The sequence below is a fragment of the Tachyglossus aculeatus genome, chromosome Y4, assembly GCF_015852505.1.
Source record: "Tachyglossus aculeatus isolate mTacAcu1 chromosome Y4, mTacAcu1.pri, whole genome shotgun sequence".
Lineage (NCBI taxonomy): Eukaryota > Metazoa > Chordata > Mammalia > Monotremata > Tachyglossidae > Tachyglossus > Tachyglossus aculeatus.
Genome location: NC_052096.1, coordinates 7,135,492 through 7,150,284, shown reverse-complemented (window position 1 = coordinate 7,150,284; position 14,793 = coordinate 7,135,492). Strand labels below are relative to the sequence as shown.

Here is a 14,793-nt window from a genome sequence, read left to right as displayed (position 1 = left end):
GACGCCCCTCGGCCCGTTGGGGCCAAAGGGGGGGAGAGTCGGGGCCGGAGAGAAACTGGCGACCCCCGCCCGCCCCCATCCTCAAGACTGGCATAATTTATTGAGCTTGGAGCTAGCCCCCCCGCCCCCCCCCCACACCTGACCCCCAAGGCTGCAGTCTCTCTCCTCCTGACCTTTCCAGCGTGGGACCGGGGGGTTAGGGTGGCCCTGAGCCCCCTCCCCGCCTTGGGGGGGTCTGGGGCTGGTTTGGGAGGGGGCAGGGTCTGTGCAGGCGGGTTTAGGGGAAGAGTCAGGGGAGCGGGGCTGGAGTTGGGGGATGTCTTACCCCCCACCCGTTCCCCGCTGCTGTGCGCCCCCTCTTCACACTTGCCCCCTGTTCCCGCCCTGGGGCAGCGGGTCTCGATTCACTGGAAATAAAGGACTTTTGGATTGTTGGAGCTTCGCCTTTGTGCACGGAGGGTCCGGCGCCCCTTCCTCTTTTCCGGAGGTGATTTGTTGTAGGGGGGGGGGCGGGCCCGGCGCCCCCTGGCGGCTAGATGGGGCACCTTTGCGGCCGGACGAGGGCGGTGCAGGCGGGGCGCTCGGCGCCCCCTGGCGGTCAAGAGTGAGCATTGCCGGCTGGACGAGGGCAATCAATCAATCGTATTTGTTGAGCGCTTACTGTGTGCAGAGCACTGTACAAAGCGCTTGGGAAGGACAAGTTGGCAACATATAGAGACAGTCCCTACCCAACAGTGGGTTCAGTGAAGACGGGTCGGTCGGCGCCCCCTGGCGGCCAAGAGTGAGCATTGCCGGCCGGACGAGGGCTGTGAAGACGGGTCGGTCGGCGCCCCCTGGCGGCCAGGAGCGCAAGTTGCCGGCCGGTGCTGTGATTTACCCCCCCCGCGCGCGCGCGCGCCCTCTGGCGGCCAAGAGTGAACGTTGCTGGTTGGGCAAGGGCAGTAAAGACGAGTCGGTCGGCGCCCCCTGGCGGCCAGGAGCGCAAGTTGCTGGCCGGTACTGTCCTTCCCCCGGCCCCCCCCCAACCGTGTCCGCGCGTGCCCTCTGGCGGGTAAAAGAGCACTGCCAGCCGGACGAGGGTGGTGAAGATGGGCCGGTCGGCGCCCCCTGGCGGCCAGGAGCTCAAGTTGCTGGCCGGTGCTGTGATTTACCACCCCGTGCGTGCACGCGCCCTCTGGCGGCCAAGAGTGAACGTTGCCGGCTGGACAAGGGCAGTAAAGACGAGTCGGTCGGCGCCCCCTGGGGGCCAGGAGCGCAAGTTGCTGGCCGGTGCTGTCCTTCCCCCCTGCCCCCCCGTGTCCGCGCAAGCCCCCTGGCTGGTAAAAGAGCACTGCCAGCCGGACGAGGGTCGTGAAGACGGGCCGGTCAGCGCCCCCTGGCGGCCAGGAGCGCAAGTTGCTGTTCGGTGCTGTGCTTCCCCCCTCCCGTGCCCTCGCGCGCCCCCTGGCGGGAAAAAGTGAGCATTTCCGGCCGGACGAGGGTCATGAAGACGGGCCTTCCCCCCCCCCGTGCCCGCGCCCGCCCCCTGGCGGGCAAAAGTGAGCATTGCCGGCCGGACGAGGGTCGTGAAGACGGGCCGGTCGGCGCCCTCTGGCGGCCAGGAGCGCGCGTTGCTGGCTGGGGCTGTGCTTTTCCCCGCGCGCGCCCCCTGACGACCAAGAATGAGCATTGCCGGCCGGAAGAGGGCTCTGTAGACGGGTCGGTGGGCGCCCCCTGGCGGCCAGGAGAGCGCGTTGCTGGCCGGTGCTCTGCTTTACCCCCCCCCCGGGCGCGCGCCCCCTGGCGGCCAAGAGTGGGCATTGCCGGCCGGACGAGGGCTCGGGCCCGCGTTGGCGCCCCCTGACGTCCGCGAGTGCACATGATCTGTGAGAGCTATGAAGACGGTGCCCACTTTAGTAGTAATAATAATAATAATGACATTTATTAAGGGCTTACTATGTGCAAAGCACTGTTCTAAGCGCTGGGTAGGTTACAAAGTGATCAGGTTGTCCCACAGGGGGCTCACAGTCTTCATCCCCATTTTGCAGATGAGGGAACTGAGGCCCAGAGAAGTGAAGTGACTTGCCCAAAGTCACACAGCTGACAAGTGGCGGAGTCGGGATTTGAACCCATGACCTCTGACTCCAAAGCCCGGCTCTTTCCACTGAGCCACAATGAATAATAATGGTATTTGTTAAGCGCTTATTTATTCAGTTGTATTTATTGAGTGCTTACTGTGCACAGAGCGCTGTACTAAGCCCTTGGGAAAGTACAGGGAGAAGCAGTGTGGCTCAGTGGAAAGAGCCCTGGCTTGGGAGTCAGAGGTCATGGGTTCTAATCCTGGCTCTGCCGCTTTTCAGCTGGGTGACTTGGGGAAGTCACTTCACTTCTCTGGGCCTCAGTGACCTCATCTGTAGAATGGGGATTAAGACTGTGAGCCCCACGTGGGACAACCTGATCACCTTATATCCTCCCCATCGCTTAGAACTGTGCTTTACACACAGTAAGCACTTAACAAATGCCATCATTATTACTATTATTGTCAGCTGGGTGACTTTGGGCAAGTCACTTCACTTCTCTGGGCCTCAGTGACCTCATCTGTCTGTGAGCTCCAAGCAGGACAATTCATTCAATCATATTTATTGAGCGCTTACTGTGTGCAGAGCGCTGTACTAAGCGCTTGGGAAGTACAAGTTAGCAACATATAGAGACGGTCCCTACCCAACAGCGGGCTCACAGTCTAGAAGGGGGAGACAGAGAACAAAACCAAACATATTAACAAGATAAAATAAATAGAATAAATATGTACAAATAAAATAGAGTATTAAATCCGTAAAAACATATATACAGGTGCTGTGGGGAGGGGAAGGAGGTAAGGCGGGGGGGATGGGGAGGGGAAAGAGGGGGCTGAGTGTGGGAAGGCCTCCCGGAGGAGGTGAGCTCTCAGTAGGGCCTTGAAGGGAGGAAGAGAGCGAGCTTGGCGGATGGGCAGAGGGAGGACATTCCAGGCCCGGGGGAGGACGTGGGCCGGGGGTCGATGGCGGGACAGGCGAGAAGGAGGTACGGGGAGGAGAAGGAGGTACGGTGAGGTGAACGAGGTACGGTGAGGGGAATATTATTATTATCAATCGATCTTTCTGAGAAATAATATATCATCTCATACTATATTATAAATATATCATAATATAAAATATATGATTATATTACAATACTATATTAGTAATATTATAATCACATTATAAAATGATAATTATATATTATGTGCTTATATCATGTACAGTATAATTATAATATAATAATAATTATAATGCAAGCATATATAATTATATGATACGTTATAACCATTATAGTCATATACAATTATATGACATATAAGAATTATTATCATATAATCATAATGTATATATTATATAATCTATTACAATTAATTAACACAATATATATTATATAGCATATGTGATATAATTAATTAACGTATAATATATTATATAACATATATGATGCATAATATGTAATATAATATGATAATAATGCAATTCGATACAATATAATGTAATGTAATATAATATACCATCGTATTATATAATATTGTATTATATATTGCATCATATTATATTAAATTGTGTTTTATATTATAATATTATATTATATTATATTATTTTCCCGTTACTTGTATATTATATGTGATTAATATATGATTGTGATATAATTATAATTATAATTGTAATATTGTTATAATTAGCGATCGATCTTTAACTCCGGCGGTTTAAGGCCGCGGCCACCAGGGGCCGCTGTGGCTCCGCCGGTTTCTGGCCGCGGCCACCAGGGGCCGCTGTGGCTCCGCCGGTTTCGGGCCGCGGCCACCAGGGGCCGCTGTGGCTCCGCCGGTTTCGGGCCGCGGCCACCAGGGGCCGCTGTGGCTCCGCGTTTGCCGGCCTCGGACAACGTCGCCCCCTGGTGGGCACTGGCGGAACGGGGCGCCCGGATTCCTGGGTCCTTCCCCCATCCCCAATCCCTCCCCCTTCCCTTCCCCCATCCCCCATCCCCAATCCCTCCCCCTTCCCTTCCTCCATCCCTACCCCGTCCCAACCCCTTCCCCTCCCCGCCCCCCGACCCCTTCACCTGCCCCCGGCCCCCTCCCCCCGGGAGATTTGGCGGGAAAGGGGGAGGGGAGAGGCAGGGGGTGGGCCCAAGATCCTCCCTCCAGGGGGCTTTCTGGAGGGGGAGGGGGATGGAATGGGAGGGAGGAGGTGCGGATGGACGGGAGAGTGTTTTAATGGTCCCCTGCCCAAGCTCCCGAGCCCGTGCCTCAGTTTCCCCCCGCCCACTCCCCCCTCCAGACGTGGGCCTCCCCTTGGCATGTGCAGATTGAATGAATAATAATAATGATGGCATTTATTAAGCTCTTACCATGTGCAAAGCACTGTTCGAAGTGCTGGGGAGGGTACAAGGTGATCAGGTTGTCCCCCGGGGGGCTCACAGTCTTCATAATAATAATAATGATGGGATTTGTTAAGCGCTTACTATGTGCAAAGCACTGTTCTAAGCACTGGAGGGGATACAAGGTGATCAGGTTGCCCCATGTGGGGCTCCCAGTCTTCATCCCCATTTTACAGATGATGGAACTGAGGCCCAGAGAAGTGAAGTGACTTGCCCAAAGTCACACAGCTGACAATTGGCAGAGCTGGGATTTGAACCCATGACCTCTGACTCCAAAGCCCGGGCTCTTTCCACTGAGCCACGCTGAATGCAGATGATGGTATTTGTTAAGAGCTTACTATGTGCCAAGCACTGTTCTAAGTGCTGGGGTAGATACAAGATCAGTCAGTCAATCAATCCGTGGCTCAGTGGAAAGAGCCCGGGCTTTGGAGTCAGAGGTCATGGGTTCGAATCCCAGCTCCGCCACATGTCTGCTGTGTGACCTTGGGCAAGTCACTTAACTTCTCTGAGCTTCAGTTCCCTCATCTGTAAAATGGGGATTAAGACTGTGAGCCCCACGTGGGACAACCTGATCACGTTGTATCCCCCCGCCCAGCACTTAGTACAGTGCGTTGCACATAGTAAGCGCTTAACAAATGCCATTATTATTTATTGAGCGCTCACTGCATGCAGAGCACTTGGAAAGCCCAAGTTGGCAACATATAGAGACAGTCCCTACCCAACAGTGGGCTCACAGTCTAGAAGATAATCAGATTGTCCGACGTGGACAATCTGGACAGGCTTTATCCCCATTTCACAGATGAGGTAACTGAGGCACAGAGGAGTTAAGTGGCTTGCTGTAGATTACCCAGCGGACAAGGGGCGAAGCCGGAATTAGAACCCACATCCTCCGACTCCCAAGCCCGGGCTCTTTCCACTGCGCCACGCTGCTTCCGTGCACATCTGGTATCCAGGCCTGGCATCCGTCCTGGCCACGCTGTCTGGGCCGGGGCCTTCCTCTCCCGCCCTCTTCCCAATCCCGGCCCCTGACTGCTGTCCCGGGGGTCTCCTCCGCTCTTGGCTCTCTATTCCCGCCCCGTCTTCCCCCGGGGTCTCCTAGTGGAAAGAGCCCGGGCATGGGTTCAAATCCCACCTCCGCCACTTGTCAGCTGGGTGACTTCGGGCAAGTCACTTCACCTCTCTGGGCCTCAGTTCCCTCATCTGTAAAATGGGGGTGAAGACGGGGGACAACCCGCTCACCTTCTATCCACCCCAGTACTTAGAACAGTGCTTTGCACGTAGTAAGCGCTTAACAAATACCATTATTATTATTATATTTAGAGAAGCAGCGTGGCTCAGGGGAAAGAGCACGGGCTTTGGAGACAGAGGTCGTGGGTTCGAATCCCAGCTCTGCCAATTGTCAGCTGTGTGACTTTGGGCAAGTCGCTTCACTTCTCTGGGCCTCAGTTGCCTCATCTGTAAAATGGGGATTAATATTGTGAGCCCCCAGTGGGACAACCTGATAACCTTGTAACCTCCCCAGCGCTTAGAACAGTGCCTTGCACATAGTAAGCGCTTAACAAATACCAACATTATTATTATTATTATTATTCTCCAGGAAATCAAGGACCTTGCGGTGGGTCTGGGGTCTCTAGAATGTCCATGGTCTGGCCCCCAGCCCCCTGCGCCCATTCCCACCTCTCAGTCCTGAGGCTCAACTCTATATGTTGCCAACTTGTACTTCCCAAGCGCTTAGTACAGTGCTCTGCACACGGTAAGTGCTCAATAAATACGATTGAACGAATGAATAAATACGATTGAATGAATGAATGAATACATATTCATTCTATTTATTTTATTTTGTTAATATATTTTGTTTTGTTGCCTGTCTCCCCCTTCTAGACTGTGAGCCCACTGTTGGGTAGGGACCGTCTCTATGTGTTGCCAACTTGGACTTCCCAAGCGCTTAGTGCAGTGCTCTGCACACAGTAAGTGCTCAATAAATACGATTGAATGAATGAATGAATCCCAGCTCTGCCACACGTAAGCTGTGTGACCTTGGGCAAGCCACTTCACTCCTCTGGGCCTCAGTGACCTCATCTGTAAAATGGGGATGAACTGTGAGCCCCGCGTGGGACAATCTGATCACCTTGTACCCTCCCCAGTGCTTAGAACCTTTGCGCATAGTAAGCGCTTAATAAATGCCATCATTAATTGATTAATTAAAATGGGGATGAAGACTGTGAGCCCCCGTGGGACAACCTGATCACTTTGTACCCTCTCCAGCGCTTAGAACAGTGCTTTGCACATAGTAAGCGCTTAATAAATGCCATCATTAATTGATATTAATTAAAATGGGGAGGAAGACTGTGAGCCCCCCGTGGGACAACCTGCTCTCTTTGTACCCCCCCCAGCGTTTAGAACAGTGCTTTGCACATAGTAAGCGCTTAATAAATGCCATCATTAATTGATATTAATTAAAATGGGGAGGAAGACTGTGAGCCCCCCGTGGGACAACCTGATCTCTTTGTACCCCCCCAGCGCTTAGAACAGTGCTCTGCACATAGTAAGCGCTTAATAAATGCCATCATTAATTGATATTAATTAAAATGGGGAGGAAGACTGTGAGCCCCCCGTGGGACAACCTGATCTCTTTGTACCCCCCCAGCGCTTAGAACAGTGCTCTGCACATAGTAAGCGCTTAATACATGCCATGATTAATTGATATTAATTAAAATGGGGATGAAGACTGGGAACCCCCCGTGGGACAAGCTGATCACTTTGTACCCTCCCCAGCGCTTAGAACAGTGCTTTGCACATAGTGAGCGCTTAATAAATGCCATCATTAATTGATATTAATTAAAATGGGGAGGAACACTGTGAGCCCCCCGTGGGACAACCTGATCACTTTTTGTACGCCCCCCCCCAACCAGCGCTGAGAACAGTGCTTCGCACATAGTAAGCGCCTAACACATACCACCCTTATTATGATGATGATTAACAAATGCCATGGTGATTATTCTGATCATGGGGGGGTCATCCTCGGGTCATCCGCCAGGCAGGGCCGGGCCGAGGGGGAGGGTCTCCGGCCGGGGCGGTCCCTCCTCGGGGGGCGGGGCCCAGCGAGGAGGAATCCACAAGCCGGAGGCGGAGGGGTTAACGGACCGGACAGGACCGGACAGGCCCGCCGCTGATCAGGGTAAGGCCCCCCCCCACCCACCCCCTCTAACGCTCCCCCGGCCCCCCAGGAGCCCGCCCCCCTCTAACGCTCTCCCCAACGCCCCCCTCCCCTCTTCTGCCGCCCCCCACCCTGGCTTGGACCCCTGGATCCCTCCCCCGGGGGATGCGCTGCCCACAGCCGCCGGACCCCAAAGGTCTCGGGGCACAGACCCTCACAGGGGCAGAGACCCTCAGAGAGGCACAGAGACCCTCAGAGGGGCGGAGACCTTCAGAGAGGCACAGACCCTCAGAGGGGTAGAGACCCTCAGAGAGGCACAGACCCTCAGAGGGGCAGAGACCCTCAGAGAGGCACAGACCCTCAGAGAGGCACAGTCCTTTAGAGGGGCAGAGACCCTCAGATAGGCAGAGAACTTCAGGGGGCAGAGACCCTCAGATAGGCAGAGAACTTCAGGGGGCAGAGACCCTCAGATAGGCAGAGAACTTCAGGGGGCAGAGACCCTCACAGAGGCACAGACCCTCACAGAGGCAGAGACCCTCACAGAGGCACAGGCCCTAAGAGGGGCAGAGACCCTCACAGAGGCAGAGACCCTCACAGGGGCACAGACCCTCACAGAGGCACAGACCCTCAGAGGGGCAGAGACCCTCACAGAGGCACAGGCCCTCGGAGAGGCAGAGACCCTCAGAGAGGCACAGACCCTCAGAGAGACAGACCCTCAGAGAGACAGAGACCCTCAGAGGGGCAAAGACCCTCAGAGGGGCAGAGACCTTCAGAGAGGCACAGACCCTCAGAGAGGCAGAGACCCTCAGAGAGGCACAAACCCTCAGAGGGGCAGAGACCCTCAGAGAGGCAGAGACCCTCACAGAGGCATAGGCCCTCGGAGAGGCAGAGACCTTCAGAGAGGCAGAGACCCTCAGAGGGGCAGAGACCCTCAGAGAGGCACAGACCCTCAGATGGGCAGAGACACTCAAATAGGCACAGACCCTCAGATAGGCACAGACCCTCAGAGGGGCAGAGACCCTCAGAGGGGAAGAAACCCTCAGAGAGGCAGAGACCTTCAGAGAGGTAGAGACCCTCAGAGAGGCAGAGACCCTCATAGGGGCAGAGACCCTCAGAGAGGCAGAGACCCTCACAGAGGCGCAGAGACCCTCACAGAGGCGCAGAGACCCTCACAGAGGTGCAGAGACCCTCACAGAGGCAGAGACCCTCACAGAGGCGCAGAGACCCTCACAGAGGTGCAGAGACCCTCACAGAGGCAGAGACCCTCAGAGGCGTAGAGACCCTCAGAGAGGCACAGACCCTCAGAGGGGCAGAGACCCACACCCCCTCCCCTCCCCATCCCCGCTCTGAGGAGGTCACAGTGTGGTTGTGAGTGTGTGTGCGCTTCCACCTGTGGCCCCCAGCCCAGAAGAGGGTCGGGGGGCTGCCCTGCCCTCCCCCTCCCCTCCCCTCCCCTCCTATTTTTCTTCTGCGTCCCCTGGTCCTGGAGTGGTAACCAGACTCCCGGGCATCGTGCCCGGCCCAAAGACGGACAGAGGGCAGCCTGGGTCCTGGGCGGAGGGGGCAACTTGGGGCTGGGAGTCAACACAGAGACCCTCTGCCAGGGTCCTCATCAGCGCTTAGAACAGTGCTTGGCACTGTGAGCCTTCTAGACTGTGAGCCTGCTGTTGCCACCTTGTACTTCCCAAGCACCTAGTCCAGTGCTCTGCACACAGTAAGCGCTCAATAAATACGATTGAATGAATAATAATAATAATGATGGCATTTATTAAGTGCTTACTATGTGCCACACACCGTTCTAAGCGCTGGGGAGGTTACAAAGTGATCAGGCTGTCCCACGGGGGGCTCACAGTCTTCACCCCCATTTTACAGTTGAGGTAACTGAGGCATAGAGAATAATAATAATAATAATAATGGCATTTATTAAGCACTTACTATGTGCCACGCACCGTTCTAAGCGCTGGGGAGGTTACAAAGTGATCAGGCTGTCCCACGGGGGGCTCACAGTCTTCACCCCCATTTTACAGTTGAGGTAACTGAGGCACAGAGAATAATAATGATAATGGCATTTATTAAGCACTTACTATGTGCCACGCACTGTTCTAAGCGCTCGGGAGGTTACAAGGTGATCAGGTAGTCCCACGGGGGGCTAACAGTCTTAATCCCCATTTTACAGTTGAGGTAACTGAGGCACAAAGAATAATAATAATAATGGCATTCGTTAAGTGCTTACTATGTGCCACGCACTGTTCTAAACACTGAGGTGGTTACGAGGTGATCAGGTTGTCCCACGGGGGGCTCACAGTCTTAATCCCCATTTTACAGTTGAGGTAACTGAGGCACAGAGAATAATAATAATAATGGCATTTATTAAGTGCTTACTATGAGCAAAGCACTGTTCTAAGCGCTGGGGAGGTTACAAGGTGATCAGGTTGTCCCATGGGGGGCTCACAGCCTTAATCCCCATTTTACTGAGGTAACTGAGGCCCAGAGAAGTGAAGTGACTCTCCCAAAGTCACCCAGCTGACAATTGGCAGAGCCGGGATTTGAACCCATGACCCCTGACTCCGAAGCCCGGGCTCTTTCCGCCGAACCACGCTGCTTCTCTAGTGAGCGCCTAACAAATACCATCAGCAACATCTCTCCGAAGGGAAAGACTTGGAGGGAAAAGATTAAAGGCGTCACGGGGCTCCCAAACCCCGGGCCTGACCCGAGAGAGGTCAAAGATCAGCGAGGGCAAGATGATGATGATTGCATTTGTTAAGCGCTTACTATGTGCAAAGCACTGTTCTAAGCGCTGGGGGAGGTTACAAGGTGATCAAGTTGTCCCACAGGGGGCTCACAGTTTTAAGCCCCATTTCACAGATGAGGTAACTGAGGCCCAGAAAAGTGAAGTGACTTGCCCAAAGTCACACAGCTGACAGCTGGCAGAGCCGGGATTTGAACCCATGATCTCTGACTCCAAAGCCCGGGCTCTTTCCACTGAGCCACGCTGCTTCTCCAAGAGGGGCAAGAGGGGCGGCTGGGCCTGCTTCTCTGTCTCTCCCCCATCTCTGTCTCTCCCCGAGCCCCGTCTCTGCCGACCCCTGTTTCTATCTCTCTCTCCCCGAGTGTCCATCTCCCCTGGATAGTAATAATTTCGGTATTCGTTAAGCGCTTACTATGTGCCAAGCGCCGTTCTGAGCGCTGGTCAGTTGTATTTATTGAGCGTTTACTGTGTGCAGAGCTGTGTGTTAAGCGCTTGGGAGAGGACAACATAACAGACACCTTCCCTTCTAGACTGTGAGCCCACTGTTGGGTAGGGACCGTCCCTATATGTTGCCAACTTGGACTTCCCAAGCGCTTAGTACAGTGCTCTGCCCACAGTAAGCGCTCAATAAATATGACTGATTGATTGATTGCCCACAGCGAGCTTACAGTCATTCATTCATTCGTTCAATCGTATTTATTGAGCGCTGACTGTGTGCAGAGCACTGTACTAAGCGCTTGGGAAGTACAAGTTGGCAACATAGCCTAGAGGGGAAAGTCAGGGTCCTGGATCCCTTTTAGACTGTGAGCCCACTGCTGGGTAGGGACTGTCTCTATACGTTGCCAATTTGTACTTCCCAAGCGCTTAGTCCAGTGCTCTGCACACAGTCAGCGCTCAATAAATACGATTGATGATGATGGTGATCGGGTTGTCCCACGTGGGGCTCCCAGCCTCCATCCCCGTTGGACAGACGAGGGAACCGAGGCCCCGAGAAGTGAAGCGACTCGCCCAAGGCCACACGGCTGACCAGCGGCGGAGCCGGGATTGGAACCCACGACCTTAGTACGGTGCTCTGCGCACAGTAAGCGTTCAATGCCAATTTGTACTTCCCAAGCACTTAGTCCAGTGCTCTGCACACAGTAAGCGCTCGATAAATATGATTGATGATGAATAAATACGATTGATGACCTCTGTCTCACCGGCCCGGGCTCTTCCCACTGAGCCACGCTGCTTCTCTTCTCTGGAGCTCTGCCTCCCTTGGCCATGGCAGGAGCGAGGAGGCCTAGTCAGGGAGAGGGTGGGGCCCGGAGGCATCCAAAAAGGGCGTCAGGGCTGGCCGGAGCCCCAGGATTCACGTCAACCCCCCCAACCCCACCTCCCAGCCCCCCGCCCCGCTTTCTCCTGGGAGCGGGGCTGAGGCGGCGTTCCTGGGGCCCGGACAGAGACATCGAGGCAGAGACGCGTAGGGGTGGCAGAGACACTGACGGGGGACCAGCCAGAGAACAGAGAGACGACCGGAGAGACCCAGGAGCAGAGACTGAACCGGAGGGAGAGGACGGAGAAAGAGCCGGGACGGGGACGTGCGAAGACACCCAGAGAGAGGGGACCAGAGAGACCCTCTGGAGACAGAGAGAGAACCAGAGACATCCAGAGGAAAAGTGGGGACCGGAGAGACGCAGAGACATCCAGAGGAAAAGTGGGGACCGGAGAGACGCAGAGACATCCAGAGGAAGAGATCAGAGAGACAAGGGGTTGGTGGGGAGAAGCTGGGAAGAAGAAGGAATATCTCCCCCACATCCCCGTTTTCTGTCTCTCCGCAGCTGACTGTCTCTGACAACCTCATCTCCTTCCAGCTTTTGGCTCTAGCAGAAACACACAGACTTTTCTGGGTTGGTTGGCTTTTTTTTTTCCCTGGAAAGCAGAGTAGAGGAGGTGGCAGCTGTGGAGGGGTGGGGGCAGCTGCGATTACAGCACGAGGGAGTGAGGCTAGACCCCAGGGAGGACTTCCAGCCAGGGGGAGAGGCCCGGGAGTGGGGGAGACCCCGAGAGTCTTCTCCTTCCTCGGAGATCCGGTCGGTGCAGGTGAAGGAAGAGGAGGCTCCCCATCCCCATCCCACCCCCCGGCCTCCAGGGATTGGGGTGCAGAGGGGGAGGGAGGGAGGGACCCCCCCAGCCCCAGCGCTTTCTGTGTCTGGCCTGGGATGGATTGGGGCGAGGGGGCCAGAAATACCGGAGGCTCCAGATTAGGGAGGGGGATTAAGGCCGGAGAGAGGCTGGGGGCCCGAGGGGGACGGTCTTGGGGGGCAGAGGCAGAGGTTGAGGGGGCACCGTGGGGCTGAGACCCTCCTGTCCCGGCAGGCCTCCAGGCCTCCCCTGACCGTTGGCGCATGTTGGAGTAGCGGCCCCCGCCCCGGGCCTCGCGGAGGTGGACGATGGAGGCCGGCAGGTGAGGAGAAGGGGACCCGCATTGTTGGGGGGCGGTGGGGAAGGGGTGTACCCCCACCCCTGGGGCTGACTGTGAGCCCCTCGCCCCCCCATCCCCGCTCTCCTCCCCCAGGTTCAGCTTGTCCTTAACCCTCAGCTTGCTGCTCCCCCAGCTCTGCCTGGACCAGAAGGTGAGTGAGGAGGCACGGGGTGGGGGGGGGGGGCGGGGGTCCCTGGCCAGACCCCTCCCCCAATTCCCTCCATCTCACTCCCCCCACCCTATTCTCCCTTCCAATGACCTCCATCTCACCCCCCACAATTCTCCCCACCAGTTCCCTTCATCTCACGCCGGCAGCTATTCTCCCCTCCAGTTCCTTCCACTTTCGAGCGCTTAGTCCAGTGCTCTGCACACAGTAAACGCTCAATAAATACAACTGAATTCATTCATTCATTCCTTCAATTGTATTTATTGGGCGCCTACTGTGTGCAGAGCACTGGACCAAGCGCTTGGGAATTACAAGTTGGCAACAACTTGTGAATGAATCTCATGCTCCCAACTATTCTCCCCTTCAGTTCCCTCCATCTCGCCCCCCACCCTATTCTTCCCTCCAGTTTCTCCATCTCACCCCTGCCACCCTCTTCTCCCCACAATGACCCCCATCTTGCCCCCCACCCTATTCTCCCCTCCCATTTCACCCCCTCCACCCTATTCTCCCCTCCAGTTCCCTCCATCTCACCCCCACTACCCTATTCTCCCCTCTAATGACCTCCATTTCACTCCCACCCTATTCTCCCCTCCAATTCATTCATTCATTCAATCGTATTTATTGAGCGCTTACTGTGTGCAGAGCACTGGACTAAGCGCTTGGGAAGTCCAAGTCGGCAACATATAGAGACGGTCCCTACCCAACAGCAGGCTCCCAGTCTAGAAGGGGGAATGACCTTCCTCCAATGATCTCCATCTCGGCCTCCAACCTATTCTCCCCACCAGTGACCTCCATCTCAGCCCCCACAATTCTTCCTCCCCAGTTCCATCTGTCCCACCATGCTTCCCCAAGCCCCCTTCCAGTGGGGGTCCTGGCAGCCCCCTCCTCCCTCCCCTGGCCCCTCCCCACGCCCCCCATCCATCCATCCAACCGTCCATCCATCCAACTGTCCATCCATCCAACCATCCATCCATCCATCCATCCGTCCATCCATCTATCCATCCGTCCATCCATCCATCCATCCTCCCTGGCTGCCCGTCTCCCTGGCTGTCGCCCTCCGCAGATGGGCCCTCGGCGGTCCCGTCCGGCTCCTCCACCCGAGGCCGAGGGTCTCCCGGGGGTCTCCGGGGGATCCTGGGGCCCGTGGGCGCCGTGGGCTCCTTGCTCCCAGCCCTGCGGACTCGGGGTGCAGCGCCGGGCCCGGACCTGCCGCCCGCCCGTGACCCCTGGCTTCCTCCCGCCCCCGCCGCCCCCTGCCCTGGACCCCCGAGCCCAGGACCCCCGCCACGCCCTCCCCCTCTACAAGCCGGAGCCCCGGGAGACGGGGCAGGGGAGGGGCGCGCCCCTGCCTCCCCCCCCAGGGAGACACCAGCTCCTAGAGACCCCCGCCGCCGTCCGCAGGTGAGATGGGGCCTGGGGTTCGCCGCCAGCAGGCCGGCCCGCCGGGAATCACCCAGTCAAGTTTGGAATACTACTAATAATAATGAGGGTGGCATTTGTTAAGCGTTTACCATGTGCCAAGCACTGTTCTAAGCTTTGGGGGGGGGATACGAGGTGATCAGGTTGTCCCATGTGGGCCTCACAGTCTTCATCCCCGTTTTCCAGATGAGGGAACTGAGGCCCAGAGAAGCAAAGTGACTTGGCCAAAGTCACACAGCTGACAAGTGGCTGAGCCGGGATTTGAACCGATGACCTCTGACTCCAAAGCCCTTGCTCTTTCCACTGAGCCACGCTGCTTCTCTGGGGGCCGGGAATCTGGGCGCAGAGCAGGGTGGGGGCGGGGCTGGGAATCTGGGAGCGGGCGTTGGAATGAAGGGGAGGGGCTGGGGGGCAGGTCG

The 14,793-nt window shown here is 56.1% G+C and overlaps 1 protein-coding gene across 1 annotated transcript; it reads left to right on the top strand.

Annotated features, from left to right (window-relative positions):
• Window positions 1–536: 536 nt before the first annotated feature.
• LOC119946946 (basic proline-rich protein-like) lies at window positions 537–14,360 on the top strand. The gene is made up of 9 exons (XM_038768427.1): window positions 537–604; window positions 781–1,269; window positions 1,387–1,702; window positions 1,792–1,865; window positions 3,751–3,936; window positions 7,647–7,772; window positions 11,708–11,787; window positions 12,725–12,771; window positions 14,019–14,360. The coding sequence occupies exons 1-9, from the start codon at window positions 537–539 to the stop codon at window positions 14,358–14,360; spliced, it is 1,728 nt and encodes a 575-aa protein (XP_038624355.1).
• Window positions 14,361–14,793: the final 433 nt, after the last annotated feature.

Coding starts and splice junctions, on each gene's coding strand:
- LOC119946946 (XM_038768427.1), top strand. CDS start 537: ATGGGGCACCTTTGCGGCCGGACGAGGGCGGTGCAGGCGGGGCGCTCG. Junction 1,270..1,386: donor GGAGCGCAAGTTGCTGGCCG/GTGCTGTCCTTC, acceptor CCTGGCGGCCAG/GAGCGCAAGTTGCTGTTCGG. Junction 3,937..7,646: donor TCGGACAACGTCGCCCCCTG/GTGGGCACTGGC, acceptor CCGGCCCCCCAG/GAGCCCGCCCCCCTCTAACG.